This window comes from Pristis pectinata, chromosome 10 (genome assembly GCF_009764475.1).
Source record: "Pristis pectinata isolate sPriPec2 chromosome 10, sPriPec2.1.pri, whole genome shotgun sequence".
In the NCBI taxonomy this organism is placed as follows: domain Eukaryota; kingdom Metazoa; phylum Chordata; class Chondrichthyes; order Rhinopristiformes; family Pristidae; genus Pristis; species Pristis pectinata.
Window position 1 is genome coordinate 48,777,617 of NC_067414.1, and position 20,566 is coordinate 48,798,182.

Here is a 20,566-nt window from a genome sequence, read left to right on the forward strand (position 1 = left end):
CCAGTGAGCCCTGCATTGAGCTTTTTCTGGCTGATATTTTTCTTGTGCAGTAATAGCATCACTCAAACAATTGTGTTCTCAGGTTGGACAGAAACATATTCAATTGATCTTCTGCAGGAGAGAGAAAGGCCTGGTTATATTAGTGTAATCTACATATTCTCCCTGATTATAAAAGCCATGCTTTGTACATACACCTTTTGGAGATGAAGTACAAAGTAGAGAGGTTTAGTTATCCCCTCTAAACCAGACTGAAGCAAGAAGGTGCACAAATTCAGCAATTTCTGACATTACTTTTCCACTTCCTATCTTGGAATCCCTGGTCTCTGGTCAATATCTGACCACAAGACATTCCTTCGGTTTAATCAATCAATACTTGATCATATATACTCAACAGGCTTGTTTTTAGCCACTACCTGTATGAAACAAATACATGCATTGAATTCAGAACAGGGACATGTATTTCAGGAGAGACCCATTATCTCTCAACCCGTGTATTATGAAGAAATGTAGTATTTACTATTAACTCCAAATATGTCAATCAAGTCTTTATCTGTGCTTTCCTAAGTGTCCTTGCGCTGATTCAGATCCCAGTTGCCATGGAATTTCTACAAAGATTGCTATAAGCCTGTCCTCCAGAGAAGGGGTTATCTTTAAGAAAGCATTCATGTAGACTGTTTATTCTTTATTTATACCATCTTCTAGTTTGGCTATAGAAATTGGGAAAAAAATGCACTTTTGTCTTCTATGTATGTTCTTACGTTATGATGTGCAAGAATCTTGCATGTCATTTGGGTGTCTGGATTTCCCACAACACTCTTCAGATGCTGTTTTGCCAGCCACTCCTATTGAGGAAATTGAATCCCACATTTTCAGAGATTGTTTATCCCAATTTTATCCATTGGGGATAACAATAGAAAGACTCAGGGATAAAACAGAAAGCCCTAACTCTACTCATTAATTACTTTAATGAAACTCATTAGTCCATTGATTATACATGGGATGTAATGCTAATAGACATTGACAACCATCTTTCTGATGAAGCAGTTAAAAATATAAAGCAATGAATTATTCATGATTCATTTTCTCTATAAACATTGATATTAAACATGCACTCTCCCAAGCTATTGAACATGACAATCTCTTGTTCAGGCAAATTATGGGAAGATTTTTTTCCCTTATGGTAGAGACTAAGACCAGTGGGTATAGTCTCAGAATAAGGGGGTGTCCAATTAAAACTGAGATGAGGAAGAATTTCTTTTCTCAAAAGATTGTCTTTGGAATGTCTTGCCCAGCAAGTGGTGAAGACTGAATCCTTAAATATATTCAAAGCTAAGGTGGATTTTTAATCAATAAAGGAATCCTATGTTATGGGGAGAAAATAGAAAAGTGGACAAGGAAATTTGGATCAGCCATGATTTTGTTGAGTGCTGGCACATGCTTTAGAGGCCTACTCCTATTTCTTGGCCTATAGCAAAAGCTAGTTCCTCTGTACAAAATGAGGAAAGCGGATCCTGCTTGCCCTTTCAACTGAATGTAAGATGTTATAAAATGACCTGACTTTGTGATATTTACCCCTCAACTGTAACAGATTATCTGGCTGTTAAAGACAAGAGACTGCAGATGCTGGAATGTGGAGCAATAATTTGCTGGAGGAACTGGCTGTTTTTGGTCTTAAAAGAACAAAATAGAGAATGAATGTATACTGTAATTAGACATGTCAGATGTTCCTCCATTGGAAGGCAGAAGGTTGTTGTGAAAACCCAACTTGAGAGACAAGATCAAAAATCTGTACTCTTACTGCTGTGCCAAACTTGGTGTAGACAATCATTTGTGAAGAATAGGCTATCTAGTCATTACCACACTGCTGTTTGTCTTGGCTGCTATTCTTCATTGGAGGTCAACAGGTTAATGAAAAGGAAAATCCAAAAAATTTGTTAGAGGTATTTTGAACACAACTATAATGGCAGATGGTGTGGGAGGTAAGGGAAGAAAAAGAACCTGTGGACCTATATTTGGATTTTCAAAATCTATTTGTTAAGGTGTCACACAAATGGTATTTCTTAAAGCCATTTCATTAGGACTGTGGTAAAATTTGTAAATAGGTTGAGGATGGGTTAATGGACGGAAAACAGGAATAACAAGATTATTTACAGGCATAATTGGTGGATCATTGCAAGAAACAGCACTCGAGCCTTGGCTGGTCACAATCTGTATCAAAGACATGATTTGTAGATGGATGATGAAGGGGGAGAAGGGTAGTATAATGTAGCAGTTTACTGGAGGTACAAATCTAGGAGGGAAATTATGCAAAGCTGCTGTGAAGGGATATTGACTGGTTAGGAGACTGGGCACAATTGTGGCAGATGGAATATAAAGAAATATGAAATTATCTACTTTGATAGAAAATTAGTGCCGAATCAATTTTAAAAGCTGCAAGACTAAAGAATGCTGGTACTATCCTTGAACACAATCCTCAAACAGGGAAAAAAACATGTTAACTTTTATTATGAGGGAGAGTAAAAGAGTTTCATTGCAATTATATAAAGTTGGCAAGATCACACGAGCATCATGTACAGTTTTAGCCTAAGGATTCACTAGACTACTTTCTCGAAACATTTTCCTGTAAGGAGGGAGTAGGTAGACTGGATTTCCATTCATTAGACAAGAAAAATCAAATATATGAACCTGTTAAGATGCTTGACTGAATAGATGATGGGAAGAATCTGGATGTAGGGGTCTAAAGGGTCGAACACTGAGAACTAAGGTGAAGCAAAATTTCCTCAGAACTTTCCACTCCAAAGGGCTGTGGATGCTCACTCATTGAGTACGTTTGAGCTAAACGTCTGATAAATTCCCATAATGGAGGCAAATGGAAAAAGCGTGAGAAGGAGTTGTTGCAGTGGAAGATCAGTCATAATTGTGCTAAATGCTGGTGCATGCTAAATGACTCTCTCCTACTCACTTCCGATGTTCTTCTGATTACATCTTGAAACGTCAGTCATGAATCATTCACTACTGAGCAAATGCTGAAACTTAAATGATTTGGTTTCATTCGCTACATTTCTTTCTTTCACAATGTAAATACAAACTGTGGCATCCAATTTTACCCTTCCAGTAAATTCTATGTAGGTCAGAGTTGGGAGACAATTCCCTAAATGTACATGCTCCAGCTGTGGACCTCCTCTGACCTTGATAAAAATGTGAAAATAAATCCTCAGCTGTAAGAATACATTTCATAGCTCAGTGAGCCACCTAGTGAAAAACAGTATGCACGCATCTGTTTCAGGAAGATACCCCACCAGCAAGCGCGTGGTTTGTCCTCCGTAACATCCAGCCCAGACACATTATTCAACGAGATTGGAAATGTTTAGCACAGCTATGATATACGGCACAGAAATATTCGAGGTATTCGATCCAACCAGGAAGTGAAAATAATAAAAACTGCAGATGCCGGAAATCTATAACAAAAACACGAAAATGCTGGAAAGAGTCAGCAGGTCTGGCTGCGTCTGTGGGAAGAGAAGGAGAGTCAACATTTCAGGTCGAAGACCCTTCGTCAGTTCTGTTTCTGTATTCAGTCCATCCAATGTTTATGTTCCACTCGAACCTCTTCACTCTTTCTTCATCTAAAGGTATCAGCATAACCCTCTGTGCCTTTCTCCCTTACATGTGCCTGTCCAGCCCAACCACATGGATATATTTCTCCAACAGGAGTAAAAGAAAATCACTGTTGTGATTCGGTATAATTCATCTTTTAGTGATTATGTTGCATGAAATCATAAATCATTGGATTTACAATTTTAGAATTTGTCTATTTTGTATAATTTCCCATTGCGAGAGAGAAATCATATTTCAGGTACGTGGACAGGAAAGGTTTAGAGGGACATGGGCCAACCGTGGGCAAATAGGATCAGCTTAAATGGGAATCGTGGTCTGCATGGACCAGTTGGGCCGAAGGGCCTGTTTCCGTGCTGCACAGCTCTATGGCTCCCAGTGCTTTAAAGCGCAGGTGTGCGACAGGTGGGAGAAAAAGACACCCAGGAAAGGACAGAGAAAAATCCAATGAATGAAACACCCAGTCTGAGCTCTCGGGGTGAGATCGACGCTAATCGACGCTCTCGGAGTGCGATTGACCCCAATCGATGCTCTCGGAGTGCGGCTAATCGCGTTGTCATGGCGGCGGTGGCGGTTGAGGCTCCGGCTGGCGCCGAGACCCTGGTTTCGGCCTCGGGGGACTCCGAGGCCCCCGATGCGGCGGGAAAGGAGTCCGTCAGCCCGACCCCAGCGCCCGCCGTGACACCCGTCATGTCTCCGACCCCGGCCCCGACCCCAGTGGCGTCGGGCACTCCGCTCCCAGGGGTGGCCCCCGCCCCGGGAGAGCCCGAGGCCCCGGCCCCTTCCCCTGGACCCCGCTCCGGACCCACTGCGGCCCTGGCGGAGGGTGGGGGCGGGTTCGATAAAAAATGCATCTTCTGTAAAATCGGGAATAAAGAGGAGCCGGCGGACCTGGTGCACTGGGTGAGTGGGCAGAGCTGGTCCTCGGGGTGCAGGGAGGTCAGACCCACAGGGAGCCGACGGCTCAGGACGGACAATCAGCTTCATCCTCTGGCTGCGGGGAGGGAGGGAGGGACGGAGACGTGGGGGGGGGGGGGTTGAGGGAGAGATGGAGACGGGGAGGGGAGAGGAGGGAGGGAGGGATGGAGATGGGGAAAGGAGGATGGAGACGGGGATGAGAGGAGGGAGGGATGGAGACGGGGAAGAGGAGGGATGGAGGTGAGAGGAAGGGATGGAGATGGGGGAAGAGGAGGGAGGGATGGAGATGGGGTAAGAGGGGGAGGGATGGAGATGAGGAGAGGAGGCAGGGATGGAGACGGGTGGTGAGAGGAGGAAGGGATGGAGACAGGATGAGAGAAGGGAGGGATAGAGATGGGCAGAGGAGGAAGGGATGGAGATGGGGAGGAGAGGAGGGAGGGATGGAGATGGGGGGGGAGAGAGGAGGGACAGAAGTGCTGCACACTTGGAATCAAAGTTGAATCTTTTTTGACAACACTAGGCCGCGATCTCACACTGAAATAAAGTGGAATGAAACTCATTAGAGAAAGAGTTCATGATCTTTATCACTTTATTGTTGACTTGGGCGATAAAACCAAATTAACACAGCATGACTTATGGAAAGTAAAAATTATTGTAAATTCTGCAATCTGCTGGATGAGGGAAATTAATGAAGCTTGGCAAACATTGAATTAAAGTACTGGAGGATAGGTGGAACTGAAATAAATGTATGTAAATTTGTATTACCAATTTGATCATGTGAGGGAAAAAGAAGGGATAATTAAAATAAAAAGCGCAAATGCTGTAAATCTGAAATAAAAAGAACAGAAAATGCTTTAAACACTCAGCAGCTCAGGCGGCATCTGTGGAAAGAGAAAGTTAACATTTCACATCTGGGACCCTTCATTAAAACTGGAAAAGAAAGTAAAAGGAGAAAGTTGGAATGGGAAACTTTATTGTTATTTTTGTAATAGACTAAAATAGAGTATTATTTGGGATATGTGGAAGTGATACTGATCTCATTACAGTTGAAGTACTTCATTTGAAATTTTAGCTAAGTGCATTGAATATTGTTCTCACAGACGTTCTGCTAATTGGGCTAATGACAACATAACATTATAGATTGGATGATTTTGTAAAATTATGCAGATGTCTAATTTTATGAGCAGCTTTGTATTGCAAAATCCAATAAGATCATCAGATTTAAAATACTACTTGATCTACCACTAATTTAACATAACATGGTAGATACTTCAATCTGTTAAATGAAAGTGCATTTGTGAAATCAGAAATAATTGCGATTGGAATTCTGCATACCAAGTTCCTGGTCTGCTTAGTGTCTCATATAGCACCAAATGTCTCTAAATAGTCAGATTCTTAAAATAATCTGCCAAGATGTGAATGTTTAAAACAATGCATTTTATTTTTTTCAGGATGAACAGTTTGCTTGTTTTCAGGACATCCGACCTGGTGCACCCCATCATTATCTTGTAGTGCCAAGGAAACACATTGGAAATTGCAAATCTCTGAAGAAGGAACACATATCAATAGGTGAGATTGTATTGACACCATTTTTTTTTAGAAATTAGAGGGCTGTGACATTTTAAATCATGTTCTAACCCCTTAGGTCCTTTACCCCAACAGGTCCTTATCTGTTGAAAACTTCGCAAATACATTTCATGAAAGTTTTCAAGAAGATGACTCTTAAGACCTTTATCGATAGACCAAAGACCAGGTTTAGATTTGGAAGGACATTAGGACCTTTTATAAATTTGATGGCATGTTCACCTCCTCATCATAACTGTGAATCAAATATTTATCTTAAAAATTGTAGGCTACATTAAAATTTCAGGTGCCAGCAGAAGTATTGAAAAATAGTGGAAATACTCACTGGGTCAGACCGCATCTGAGGAGAAATAAATTATTTTAAAATATTTTTTAATATTTCAGATCAATGATTTTTCATCAGAACTGGGTAAAGTTGGGGATGAAACAGCATGGTTTTCATTGGCTCTGGATGGAACGGCTGGCATTCAGCTGTTGAAATGCCAACATGTCTGGCACTTCCATGTGTACTTTCCAAACACAGAAGTAACTGACAGCCAGTGGCATTCTACCTGACAATACAATCTCTTAACCTGCAGACTCTGCTCGGATTATGTGGCAGGTTAGTCTTGGTGCAGCATTTGAGACCCCATGAATTTCAATTGGGATTGTAGAGTTGCACTTGTAAGGCAAATTCCTTTTTTGATTTTAAATTATCGTAGATTAGTTTAATATTTTTAATCATTTAAAAGTTTTTATATAATTATTGTGTGAAGGATATGATAGGACAAGAGAGGGTGAGGGGTAAGGAGTACAAGATTTAGAGGGGATCTGATGGGGACCTGCCGAGAGAGTGACAAGTACCTGGAATACATCACCTGAGAGAGTGGTGGAAGCAGAGTCACTAAGAGCATTTAAGAAATATCCACATGAACAGTTGAATCACCTAGGCATAGAAGGCTATGGGCCAAGTGCTTGAAAATGGGATTAATACTGAAGGGTGCCCAATGGTCAGCGTGTGTGGTGGGCTGAATGGCCTATTTCATATTGTATGACTATCACTATTATTAATAGTTTTTAAATGCCTCAGTGTCAGAAACATTTATGAACTAATAAAAATCCTCTAAGCTTTAACAGTCAATAAAGCTGGGGCAAGAGGTTTGCTGACTGTCGAAATTTTCAGGGAGTTCTGGGCAAGGGGCTTTCTTAGTGTGTCATTGGCAGTTCTTCTGATTCAGACTAGACTGCTGGAGTTTGGATTGATTAGGGCCAACAAAATAAGCATCGGGACCAGGTTAGTAGGGTCATAGGGCATCCAGGGGTGATGATTCTATGAGATGGGCCTGAGTCAGCTAGATTCAGCTTAACATGTTTTATGATGGGGAGAAAGAGTGGAAGGGAGAAGGGGTGAGTACAAGAGGGAAGACCTGTGATAGTGTGAAAGACATGAGTGAGCAAATGACAAAAGGGGTGATGGAGTAAGGTGAAAGAGAGTGGTAAAGGGGTTAGTGATTAACAAAGGGATGATCTGGAGTTTTTCCTGTACACATCTACCCGACTTGCTGACCGTTCTTGCATTTTCTGTTTATATTTCAGATTTCCAATACCTGCAGGATTCTGTTTTTAGCCTTTAATTGATTGATTAGCAATGCTCTCCTCTGTTTGTCCTGCCAGGATTGCTCAGTACCAGCATTGGTAACTATGTTACTTGTGTGCCAATCAAAATAAAAACTATAAATGCTGGAAATGTGAAACAAACCCAGAAATTGATGGAAACATTCAGCAGGTCAGGCAGCATGTCTTTGCAATTTAACCAACTTGTTTTTTTTCTCTTTCCCAGTTCTAATGAAGAGTCCACGACTTGAAATGTTAACTGTTACTTTTTCCACAGATGCTGCTTGATCTGCTGAGCATTTCCAGCATTTTTTGCACATTACATGTACGCTGCTACCTTTTACTAGTTTCCTTGTAAAAAGAGTGAGATATGGTAGGAAGCCTGTCTATCACCCAACACGCTATTAGAATGCAATGGTTGCTGACAGTTAAAATGAGAGAGGTCTATGTTTGTAATACCACAAATTTACGTGGTTTTAAACTACCTGTTCCTATTTTACAAGTTTATATTAATTTGTTACCAAGATATAATTTGGTAGAATGTTTTACTTTGTAAAATTCTTTTTTGATGAATAGTTCAAGCGATGGTGACTATTGGGAAAAATGTACTCCTTCAAAAAGGCATAGGCGATCTATCTGATGCAAGGTATGTACACTACTGCAGAAACTGATTTGTTGTATGGTAACAGTTTTATTCTAAAGTAATTATGGCTATGATGTGTGTTAGTTTTCACAGACAATGATCTTTATAGCAGTTGTCAAGAAAGGCATGTATAGCATTTGGACCAATTAAAAATGACAAATTATTATGCAACATTAAATGAATCAATTTTATGAAATGTATTGGCAGTTTGTCTTTTAAAATGGTTTATTATTTTGTATTGCAGCAGAACAAAATAGAATGCTTTAATTTAAATTTAATCTAACATTGCATTGTCGAGGGGAGCTGGCATACATTTGCCATGTAGGTTACTGTCTGCATACACATTTGTGACTGGCATTGTTCCGGTATGTACAGTAATGTGATAGATTCCCTCTACCGGCACCTACTGAAAGCTATCCTCAATGTCTAAACATGGAGAGTCAGAAAATTTAAAATACACTGAAGGCACATTACTTCTGTGCATCTTCAATTTTGCTGTAAATATTTGGCACATTTCCTCTAACTTGGATTGAATTATTTTTTTCTACTGCTGTTCTTGCAAGTTACTTTGAAACCATTCACTTAAAAAAAACTTTGCTGAAACTTAACATTGAGGGTTTATATAACTGACCTAATTCAATTTTTATTGAAACTTTGTTGCTGTGATTTCTGTGATCAGAGACTTGTGTTGAGTATAGTTACTTAACTCTGGATTTGTTTACAGGTTTGGTTTTCACTGGCCACCATTCTGCACTGTAGCTCATCTCCACTTGCATGTACTGGCTCCAGCTAGTCAGATGGGATTTATATCAAGAATGATTTATAGACCCAATTCTTACTGGTTTATTACAGTAAGTATTGTGTTTTCATTTGCTGAATAATGTTGTGATAGGTGAAGATGTAAACCATTCCGCTCTGGATCATTTAACATATGTGATATCCCAGTAGGTTAGTAACATAGGTAATCCTTGGTTGTTACTAGAAAGATAGACACACATGGATTTATTTTAGCATTCCTGGGTTGGAAGACAAGTTGGACAGGCCCTGTTCTCTCTTGCTATTGAATGATTTATGCTGAAAATATACTGCTATACCTGTTTAATTTAAAAGTTTGTTTCAATGAACTGACTGCATTGATCCGAAGTTTGTAGCTTTGTGTTACATCAAAGAAATATGCCATGTTCTCTGATATCTGTTCTCTGATAATGTTTTTTTTGCATTGAAGATTGCTTGGGGTAGTCCCTGTTTAACAGGCCATTTTATTTAGATCAAACTTTGATTTGACTAAGGCAAATTCAATTCAGGAATTCATATGCATCTGAAAATAATCACAGCACCTTGATTATCAGAGGTTATCCTACCAGACTTTTTTTTGAACGAGCTGCCCAATTTAGTCCTAACTCCCAGTTTTTACCCCATGATTCTGCAATTCTCTTCAGGTTCTGAATGTCCAGTATTTGGATTGCCTCAGAATATTTTAACAGAATCTTTTTAATGTAATATGGATAATTAAGCACTTCAAACATTGTCCACTAGTGTGGAGTGGATCCAAGCAAGTTAACAGGAAACTAATATTCCCAGGTCTGTCCAAAGTCCTGCTTTTCTTTAGTGTACGAACTGTTGGAATTCTAGTGGATTCTGTTTTATAGCAGTGCTCGATTTAATGAGCTTTGATTCAAACCAGATTAATTTGGCAATCAGGTGTAACCTTTGCTTATGAATGTAGAGAAGGGGAAATTAACATTAGTAAGAAACAATAACTTGAGGAAACTGGCAACATTAGACAGTCCCCATAAGAATGCATATATTTGTTGACAAAATCTCCATGTATCCCTACAAAGATGCTAAATGGAAATCATCTTCTTACATTCATAATGTTTCAGATAAACTAAAGTCTCAGAATCAGGTTTATTATCACTGACTTGTATGTCCTGAAATTTGTTGTTTTGAGGCAGCAGTACAATGCAAAGACAATTATTATAAATTACAAAATAGTGCAAAGAAGTCTTTTATAAAATGAGTTAAAAAAAAACAAAATTATTTATATGGTCCTTTTGCAAGAAAGTATGGGACTGGATCAAAATAATCTTCTCATCTAACAGGTCCCAGAGTTCTATTTTCAGAAATGCTTCTCTACTTCCTTCTTAAAATGACTGGCCCCTGATGCCTATTTATTTGAACAAAGTACATAAAATCAGTCCATACACCTTCCTACTGAGGTTTAGCTATTGGCATAGTTGCTATTTTTGAGCCATGGAAAACAGATTCTCTAGTCCTAGGGTTTGTTTTGTAAATTTAATTTGTGTTTCCTAGAGTTCAGAATTTGAGGAGCTGTCTAATTGAGGTCTTGATCAGATCTGGGTAAATAGATTTGAGGTATGGATCAGCCAAGGATAAATTAAACTGAAAAATAGATCTGTGCATAAATGGAGCCACTGTATTGGTTAGCCAGGGTTTAATTAAATGGAAGAACCTGCATGAGGAGCTGAATGGCTAGTCCTGTTCCTATTGCCAAGGTTACTGCTTAGCATTCATTAACAATCCCAAAAGCTAAATTTTCTTTTGTCTGGCTTACCACAATGTTTTTTTTTCCCTCCCTCCAAGGATGAACAGTTGATTGAAAAGCTTAAGACTCTTCCAGAGGATTCTAGTGGAAGCTAAACACTTGAAGACCAGCATGTAGATCCAGAAGTTTATTTCAGTTTCAACACTACATTTGTTCTTTAACCTGATCCAACTTTTGGCTTAAATCAAAGAATATTAAAAGGTTCTAATTGTACCTGAAAAATACCATTTAATATGTTCCTGAATACTTAATATTTTAATATAGTACAGATCCTGTACCTAGGTTGACTCAATTTAACCAATTCCAAAATTGTATGCATGGAAGTTCAATAATAGTTAGTTAAACCTGACAACATGCAGTTGGTTGCAACCAGTGAAATTAGTTGCAATCTAAAATGAAAAGATTGAAGAACTTTAATTGCATTACACAAATGTTCTCATACAACTTTGTCTTTTTAATTCTAATATTTAATTGCACTTACTTCAGTACAAGTTTTGCTGTAAATGTTTCATGTGCATCAATTAAGTTTTTATTTTGTATCTAGAAGATATAGAATGGAAAACTCTCCAGACTTTAAAAAGTTAAATTTTGACAATATTCCTGGTTGAACAGTTCAACTTATAAAATTGCATGAGCACAGAACAACTTTTCTCTGCATGCAATTTTTAAACAATGCATTCCCAGTGACAATTGAATGTCCAGTGTGCCATTGAGTTAAGAATTGTTCTAATTTGTGACTTGTTTAATTCATTTGAATATTAATAAACAAATGTAATGAATCATATTATTAGAACTGCTGATGGTTTCCAACATGCATAGCTACAATATTATAAGGAACTCAGATCCATTCTACATGCAGTCTCTAAATATAACAGGCTAAAATGTTTCCCAACTGAAAAAAAAATAATTGTTAAGCATTTAAATTAGTGGACGAGGGAAGGGTGGAAACAGCAACCACCTTTCCCTCCCACATCTGCCAATCACCCCTCCTCACCTGGATCCACCCATCATCTACCAGCTCTTGCTCCACCCCTTCCCCTCATATCTCTGCACTGGCTTTATCCCCTCTATCTTTCAGTCCAGATGAAAGGTCTCAACCGGAAACATCAACTGTCCATATCCCTCTACAGATGCTGACTGACCCGCTGAGTTCCTCCAGCAGTTTGTTTTTTTTGTTCTATATTTACTTAATGTTCAATTCTATTCATCACAACTGCATGCAGCATGACTTAGACAACATGTAGGTATAGGCTGATAAGTGACAAGTAACTTATGGTCATGTGCCGCAAATTGCCAGGCAACCTTCAATAATGGAATTTAACCACCATCTTTCTTATTCGATGATATTACCTTCAATAGTCTGCTATGGGGGGGGGGGGGGCGGGTCGCGGGGGTGGGAAGAGAAGTTTGACAGGATCATAAATACTAGGCCACAAGAGCAGGGCAGAAGTTGGGCGTCCTTCCACAAGTGATTCACCTGACACTCCAAAAGGCTTTCAATCATTTACAAAATACAGTCCAGGAGTACGAAGGAATACCCTTACCTTCCTGTACGAATTCAGCTTCAATATTCAAGCTCATCACGATTCAGGACAAAGTAGCCTGCTTAAGTGGCACCCCATTCACACCCAAAACATCCGCTCTTTCCATCACCATTACAGTGACTGGAGTGTAATTACCATCCAAAAAAAAAGCTCTGCATTTACTCACCTAGGCTAGTCTGACAGCACATGTCAAACTCATCATCAATACCAGCAAGACAGAGGAGCAGCGAGTTTATGGAAACACCACCGATTACAGGTCCTTTTCCGTCGTGCACCCTTTGATTTAGACACATTTTCGTTGAGCCTAAATGTTGGAACTCCCTATTCAATAATCGAGGGAGTACTTTAACCAGGAGTTCAAGTGATGGCTCATCTTCGTCAAGTACAATCAATTAGGGACGGATAATAAATGCTAGCACAGCTAGCGCTAGCCACAGCCCAAAAGAACGAGTGCCTATTAAAAAGACAGGCTGTTCACCCCTTCCAGACTGCCGGAGGAGAGATGGTAGGTGTATTTTGCAAGTCATATGTTAATGTACTAACTTTGCGGATTTGAGCTGTTCGTAACCAACTGGATGAAAAAAAAATCATCTTCCAGGAGAAGGCAAAAAAAATCTAGAATAAGAAGCTTACTGTTTTAATATCGGTTAAGAGATTTATAATTAGCAAGACATCGATAATTAGAAATTCTAACTTGAGAGTTAATATTATTGATTAATAGTCTGACCCAAGTATCATCCTATTCGCAATCGCATCCACTGCAAAACTTTCTAGGGACCTTGATTCCCACAATGTTGATCAATGAACCATATAAACCCACGGTATTTATTTTCATTAACTTGGCTTTACTTTTGATTCATTAGAATCTGCTGTGGATTGATGTAATGAACCAAAACTTAAGCTGTCCGCACCTAGCATTCGTCCAAAAGAGGTTTCCGTTTGACTTGCATTTTCTTTAAGTTTGATATAACTTGTCGATGTTATTCACTTGTCTAAACTGAACATAATGAGATAAAGACAGCTTGATTCTCCAAGCTACACCTTAAGTTTAGGTTAGGCTATAGCAACGGTACATTGATTATTCCCCCCCACCCCAAGCAAACCAATCAAAATGCAAATCCTGATTACCTGGCATAATTTTTTTCCCCTGACGTGCTGTCGAAGTTTCTAGTTAAGTCGTAACAGTAATCTTTCTAGTTGCAGCATTCGCCGACAGGCTGCTGCTAACTTTCACAGTTTGCAGGTTTCAGTGATTACTAATCTTGCACATTTCAAAACACTTGCTCAAGTTGTTGGTTAGTTTAAGCTTATTCAATAAAGCTTGCAATAAGCGCAGATTCACCGTTAAATATCAGAGAGCTGCGGAGCCCGGGTTTGGAGGTCAGAAACAATTCTAATCTCCAAACCCGCCATCGACTATTAACAGTGAAACTTCACAAACTGCTCGGCCTGATCTCCTAACAACGAATGGGAGCCCAATCTCACTCCAGTAGCGTGATGAGAACGTGATCGTCCCTTCCCTGCCAAAGCATTTCCCCATCAAAGTGAATTAGACCGTGTTTCCTCGCTCGCAAGAGGAGCCCCACCACTTTATTGGAAATTGTCACATAGACGTCAAACAATCTTCTAAATGTCACGCAAATGTTCCCATCTGGACCGGGTTCTCCGTTCCTTCTAATAACATATAGCAATTCTTCGATTTCTCTATCGACCAGGCGTTGTGCATCTTTGCCCCGTTGCTCGGTTTTCGATCCTTTTTTCGGACGCCCGTATTCCCCTCCAGCTTTGTGCGGTTCCAATGGCGGCACATGGGAGCCACTGAAAGGATTGCTCCTCTGGTACTCCCTGTGGTCACCAGCCCATTTCTGCCACTTTTGCCTCAGCGTCGCTGTTCCGTGCCGTTCCGGCGTCCTCGACACGTCCTTGGGACCACTTTCACTCTCTTCCATATCCTTCCCAATACATTACAATCCTTTAATCCCAGAGAAGTCTTCGTAGCTGTTCTTTCCTCAGAATATCCTACAACTGGAAATTTGAGTTCGTTACACATCGTCTTCCAGAATTGGGCAGATCATTTTCAGGCTGGTCTCAGCGTTTCTTTCTAAAACCTGAGAACCGATTGCTCCGTTACACAGCTTGCAGCATGCAAGCCACCGAATCGGCAGGTGTCGATCATAACGGAGGCGGGGCGGTCATTATGATCGACAACTTAATCAACCAATAGAAATGGACCATTCGGCAGTGTGCTCTCAGAGCACCAATGGGGAAGAAAAAGAGGAAGCGGCGTCTAGTTATTGGACAATGTTTCACGTTACCGCCTCTAATCGCTTCGCTGTTCATACCTCCTCTCAGTCAATTTGAGGGTGATTGGGGATAATTAGACCAGTTGAAAATAGGGAATGATTGGGGATAATTAGAACACAATGAAAAATAGCGCAAATCTGATGTTTCTATTAAGTGCCGTCGGTTATAAAAGGATAAATGAAAATCAGAACACTCAGTTGGAAGGAGACAGCTCCAGGAATTTACGAAGGAATCAAACGAGCAGTTGGAAACATAGATTGGCCAGGAATAAATGAGCAATGATAAATGCCACCGACGGAACTTGGTTACAAAAGTACAGATGAGCAGTGGGAAAATAAGCTACAAAACTGTATCTTTTAATTTTTTCGTAAGAACAGGATAATACTAATACTGCGATGGGGAAGGAGGCAAATGTAGGTGCTGGATAAGATAAAAAGAAATGGTGTTAAATTGGTTAGCTTTACATTTTCTCGTATTTACGACATTGGGGTCCAATCAGCCCATAGAATCCACACCGGCTCTCCCATTTATTTTCCTGTAACCTATCACTCTAAGTTAATGTCATGTCAAAGGAAGCTAAAATGCAAATATAAACGGCACTGGCAACAATGTTTCAATCTTTATCGGATGTGGGAATGATGAAGGGGATCGGAAGACTGAAAAAGCCACATCCCTGTTCGAAAAAAAGGGAAGAATAAATCAAATAATGACAGCTCAATCTACGTAACATCGAAGGTGGAAACATCACGACAGATCATTGACAAAGACAGAATTAATTATCACATGGATTAATGAAGACAGCTAGCATGGATTCGTTAAGCACAACTCGTTCTGACTAATCTGATTGAGTTCTATGACGCAGCAGTAGGGAGGGTTGATGGTAGATTTCCAGGGAAATGTGATAGTATTACTGACCAGACTCATTTAGAAAACAGAACCACGCGCTATTAAAAGGACTGTGGTAACTTGGATTTGTAAGTGTGTAAGGGATATCAAGAAATTTAGCACAGAAAATAAAATTGCTGCAGTAGACGTTTTTCGTGAACATTGTAAGAGATTTTGGATGGAGGGAGGAAGCTAATTTCTACATAAACTTGAATTAAGTTTACTATGATTTTTCAGTATTAAAACATAAAGCAGATTATTTCAAGATGCTGAAGAAGACCGTGAAGGGAGAAGGTGCAGGAGCCTGAAGACCCACACTCAACGATTTAGGAACAGCTTCTTCCCCTCCACTATCAGATTTCCGAACGGTCCTTAAATCCATGAATGCTACCACGTTATTCCTTTTTTGCACTATTTATTTATTTTGTAATTTATAGTAATTTTATGTCTTTGCACTGTACTGCTGCCACAAAGCAACAAATTTCGCGACATTAAGTCAGTGATAATAATCCTGATTCTGAACAAATATTTCGCAGGCAACAAATAAAAGCTTATGCTCCCAGAGTACTCAGACAATAGATCGAACTAACATAATTTTAAGTAACAAATATCAAGTATTAATCAATGGGGTGTAATAAAAGAGGGTGTGTGCTGTTTGATGGTGGAGAGTGAGTTGGTGCCGGAACTGATTCCCGGGGTCGAGGGTGCCTGTAGGTCCGGGATGATATTTGTGACGGACGCAAAGATGGCGCTGTCCAGTGGGGTGGTGGGTCGGAGGTTTTTACTTCTTTTAGCCCAAGAAAACGTGGAGTTCAGGCTCCCGGTGAGTCCGTGATGTCGGGAGCCGGGTTGTGGGACCCGCGTCGGTCGCGCAGTCTCGGAGCCGTTTAAATCAGGGCGGCGACGGGGGCAACAGCCCGGAGACCCGCGCTCGGGGGCAGGACACCGCGTTTCTGCTGGGGGGTCGCGCAGCGTCGGGGGAGGGGGGAGGGGAGTGGGGGTTGTGGGGATGGGGAGGGGGAGGGGAGTGGGGGTTGTGGGGATGGGGGGGAGGAGAGTGGGGGTTGTGGGGATGGGGGGGAGGGGGTTGTGGGGATGGGGGGGAGGGGGAGGGGAGTGGGGGTTGTGGGGGGGGAGGGGGAGGGGAGTGGGGGTTGTGGGGGGGAGGGGGAGGGGAGTGGGGGTTGTGGGGGGGGAGGGGGAGGGGGAGGGGAGTGGGGGTTGTGGGGGTGGAGGGGGAGGGGAGTGGGGGTGGTGGGGGGGGAGGGGGAGGGGAGTGGGGGTTGTGGGGGTGGGGGGGGAGGGGGAGGGGAGTGGGGGTTGTGGGGGTGGGGGGGGAGGGGGAGTGGGGGTTGTGGGGGTGGGGGGGGAGGGGGAGGGGAGTGGGGGTTGTGGGGGTGGGGGGGAGGGGGAGGGGAGTGGGGGTTGTGGGGGTGGGGAGTGAGGGGGAGGGGGTGGGTGGAGGGGAGGGGAGTGAGGGGGAGGGGGTGGGTGGAGGGGAGGGGAGTGGGGGTTGTGGGGGTGGGGGGGGAGGGGAGTGGGGGTTGGGGTGGGGGTGGGGGGGAGGGGAGTGGGGGTTGGGGTGGGGGGGAGGGGGAGGGGAGTGGGGGCTGTGGGGGTGGGGGGGAGGGGGAGGGGAGTGGGGGCTGTGGGGGTGGGGGGGAGGGGGAGGGGAGTGGGGGTGGGGGGTGGGGGGGAGGGGGAGGGGAGTGGGGGTGGGGAGTGAGGGGGAGGGGAGTGGGGGTTGTGGGGGTGGGGAGTGAGGGGGGAGGGGGTGGGTGGAGGGGAGGGGAGTGGGTAAGGGAGCGGTTTGGGGAGGGGGAGTGTCGACGTTTCAGGTCGAGACCCTGCCTCAGGACTCGGTTGTCGCCCCTGATTGCTTGTCGCCCCTGATTGCTTGTCGCCTCTGCGCTTGGTGTTTGACTGCAGCGCGAAGGAGCACGGATCCCCGGTCCAAGAGAGAGACAAGAGACTGCAGATGCTGCCTCCATCTATCATTCACCTGCTGCAGTCTTCCAACTCCACCCCCCGCTCACCTCCCCTACCTGACACTACCTGCCCTGTCGTCTTACACCTCTCCTCGGTCCACCAATCGCTTCGGAATCCTTTCTCATCACTCCCCTTCTCTTTGTACTGGCCATCTCGCCTCTCCACTCTCAGGCCTGATGTAGGGTTTTCTACTCCCTTGCAGTTCAAATGTCTCAAAATCTCCACCTCAGTGTATACTTAATGATTTCAATTCCACGGCTCTGGGTTAGAGAATTCCAAAGTCATGATCTTCTGAGAGAAGAAACTCTTTCTCAACTCTGTCTGAAACAATCAGCCCTGATTCATCTCCTCAGAATCATAAATAAATCAATATGATTGCCTCTCATTCACTTAAACAACGAGCACAGGCTCAACTTCTTTTCATAATTCAACTCTATTCGCCCTAGGAATCAACCTACTGAACCTCTCTTGCATTGACTCCAGTGCAAATGTGTTCTTTCTTAAATATGTTCACAGTACTATAGATGTGATCTCACCATTCCCCTGTAAAATTGCATCAAAAGGCAGGTAGCTGGGTGACTGTCAGGAGAAGGAAGGAGAATAGGCAGGTAGTATAGAATACCCCTGTGGCCGTTCCCCTAAATAACAGGTATACTGCTTTGGATACTATCGGAGGGGGATGACCTACCAGGGGAAAGCTGCAGTGACCATGTCTCTAGCACTGAGCCTGGTTATGTGGTGCAGAAGGGAAGGAGGGAGAAGAGGAGAGCGGTAGTGATAGGGGATTCCCTAGTAAGTTGGGGGGGGGGGTGCAGACAGGAGAGTCTGTGGATGTGAAAGAGACTCCTGGATGGTATGTTGCTTCCTGGATGCCAGGGTCAGAGATGTCTCAGATTGGGTCCACAGCATTCCGAAGGGGGAGGGTGAACAGCCAGAGGTCGTGGTACATACTGGTACCAATGATATAGGAAGGAAATGAGATTAAGTCCTGAAGAGGGAATATAGGGAGCTAGATAGGAAGCTGAAAAGCAGGACCTCAAGGGTAGTAATCTCTGGATTGCTGCCTGTGCCACGTGCTAGTGAGGGTAAGAATAGGTTGACTTGGCAAATGAATGCTTGGCTGAGGAGTTGGTGCAGGGGGCAGGGTTTCAGATCTGTTGATCATTGGGATCTCTTCTGGGGAAGGTATGACCTGTACAAAAAGGACAGGTTACACCTGAACTGGAGGGGGACCAATATTCTTGTGGGCAGGTTTACTAGAACTGTTGGGGAGGGTTGAACCTAGTTTGGCAGGGGAATGGGAACCAGAGTGATAGGTCAGAGGTTGGTGCATTTAGTGTACAAGTAGATGTAGCATGTAGAAACACTGAGGAAGGATAGACAGTTGAAAGGGCAAAATTGCAGTCAGTTGGATGGGCTGAAGTGTGTCCACTTTGATGCGAGGAACTAGGGTGATGAACTTAGAGCATGGGTAAGTACATGGGACTGTGACATGGTGGCCATTACAGTGACTTGGCTGTCACAAGGACAGGAATGGCTGCTGGATATTCTGAGGTTTAGATGTTTCAAAAGGGACAGGGACTGAGGTAAAAGAGGTGGGGGAGTGGCTTTGCTGATCAGGGACAGTATTACAGCTGTATAAAAGGTGGACGTCCGGGAGGGATCGTCTACTGAGTCAGTGTGGGTGGAAGTCAGAAACTGGAAGGGAGCGATCACGGTATTAGGAGTATTCTACAGACCCCCCAATAGCAGCAGAGATGCTGAGGAGCAGATCGGGAGGCAGATTTTGGAGGTGCAAAAATAACGGTTGTTGTCATGGGTGATTTCAACTTCCTAATATTGATTGGCACCTCCTTGGTGTAAAGGGAATAGATGGGGCAGAGTTTGTTAGGTGCATCCACACCTAAAGTTCACAAGGATTCCTGACACAGTATGTGGACAGGCCAACTAGAGGAGAAGCCATTCTAGACCTGGTACTAGGCAATGAGCCTAATCAGGTTTCAGATCTCTTGGTGGGAGAGCATTTTGGAGACAGTGACCATAACTCCTTGACCTTTACCATAGCCTTGGAGTGGGATAGGAGCAGACGATATGGGAAAATATTTAATTGGGAGAGGGGGAATTATGATTGCTTTTAGGCAGGAACTTGGGAGCGTAAATTGGGAACAGATGTTCTTGGGGAAGTGCACAATGGAAATGTGCTGGTTGTTTAGGGAGTACTTGCATGGGCTTCTGCACAGTTTTTTCCCATTGAGGCAGGGTAAGGATGGTAGAGTAAAGAAACCATGGTTGACAAGAGACTTAGAACATCTTGATAAGAGACTTAGAACATCTTGCCGAGAGGAAGAAAGAAGCTTGCCTAAGGTTTAGAAAGCAAGGATCAGACAGTGCCCTGGAGAGTTACAAGATAGCCAGGAGGGAGCTTAAGAATGGACTTAGGAGAGCTAAAGGGGGCATGAGAAGTCCTTGGCAAATAGGATCAAGGAAAACCCCCAGGCATTCCACATGTATGTGAAGAATAGGAGAATGACTAGAGTGAGGGTAGGACCGATCAGGGATAGAAGAGGAAACATGTGCCTGGAGTCGGAAGAGGTAGGGGAGGTCCTTAATGAATATTTTGCTTCAGTATTCACTGGGGAGAGAGACCTTGACATTGGAGGATGGCATACAACAGACTGATAGCTAGGGCGTGTTGACATGAGGAAAGAGGATGTGCTGGAACTTTAGAAAAACATTAGGATAGTTAAGTCACTGGGGCCGGATGGGATATACCCAAGGTTATTACAGAAAGTGAGGGAATAGAGTGCTGCACTTTTGGCGATGATCTTTGCATCCTCACTTGTCATAGGAGTAGTGCTAGATGACTGGAGGGTGGCAAATGTTGTTCCTTTGTTCAAGAAAGGGAGTAGGGATAACCCTGGGAAT

At 42.8% G+C, this 20,566-nt stretch overlaps 2 protein-coding genes across 5 annotated transcripts in view; both read left to right on the forward strand.

Moving 5' to 3' along the window:
- The first annotated feature begins 4,031 nt into the window (after positions 1 to 4,031).
- On the forward strand, positions 4,032 to 11,703 carry hint3 (histidine triad nucleotide binding protein 3). Its single transcript, XM_052024684.1, has 5 exons — positions 4,032 to 4,518; positions 5,985 to 6,102; positions 8,287 to 8,356; positions 9,078 to 9,204; positions 10,958 to 11,703. The coding sequence occupies exons 1-5, from the start codon at positions 4,063 to 4,065 to the stop codon at positions 11,012 to 11,014; spliced, it is 828 nt and encodes a 275-aa protein (XP_051880644.1). The 5' UTR covers positions 4,032 to 4,062; the 3' UTR covers positions 11,015 to 11,703.
- Positions 11,704 to 16,321: 4,618 nt separating this feature from the next.
- trmt11 (tRNA methyltransferase 11 homolog) overlaps positions 16,322 to 20,566 on the forward strand; it is a 59,209-nt gene continuing 54,964 nt past the window's right edge. For 3 of the 4 annotated variants that reach the window (XR_007957014.1, XR_007957015.1, XM_052024784.1), the window contains exon 1: positions 16,393 to 16,475. Coding sequence is in view for 2 of the 4 variants with exons in the window: in XM_052024784.1 (XP_051880744.1) it covers positions 16,398 to 16,475 (78 nt within the window). In the remaining 2 variants the exon portion in view is untranslated. Of the gene's footprint in view, positions 16,476 to 20,566 lie in introns of all 4 variants that reach the window. The other variant, XM_052024783.1, reaches the window with a different exon arrangement.

Bases quoted from the DNA above. Each gene is read 5' to 3' on its own strand.
- hint3 (XM_052024684.1), top strand. From the start codon at position 4,063: ATGAATGAAACACCCAGTCTGAGCTCTCGGGGTGAGATCGACGCTAAT. The intron at 4,519-5,984 runs GTGAGTGGGCAG...TATTTTTTTCAG, and splicing joins CGGCGGACCTGGTGCACTGG to GATGAACAGTTTGCTTGTTT. The intron at 8,357-9,077 runs GTATGTACACTA...ATTTGTTTACAG, and splicing joins GGCGATCTATCTGATGCAAG to GTTTGGTTTTCACTGGCCAC.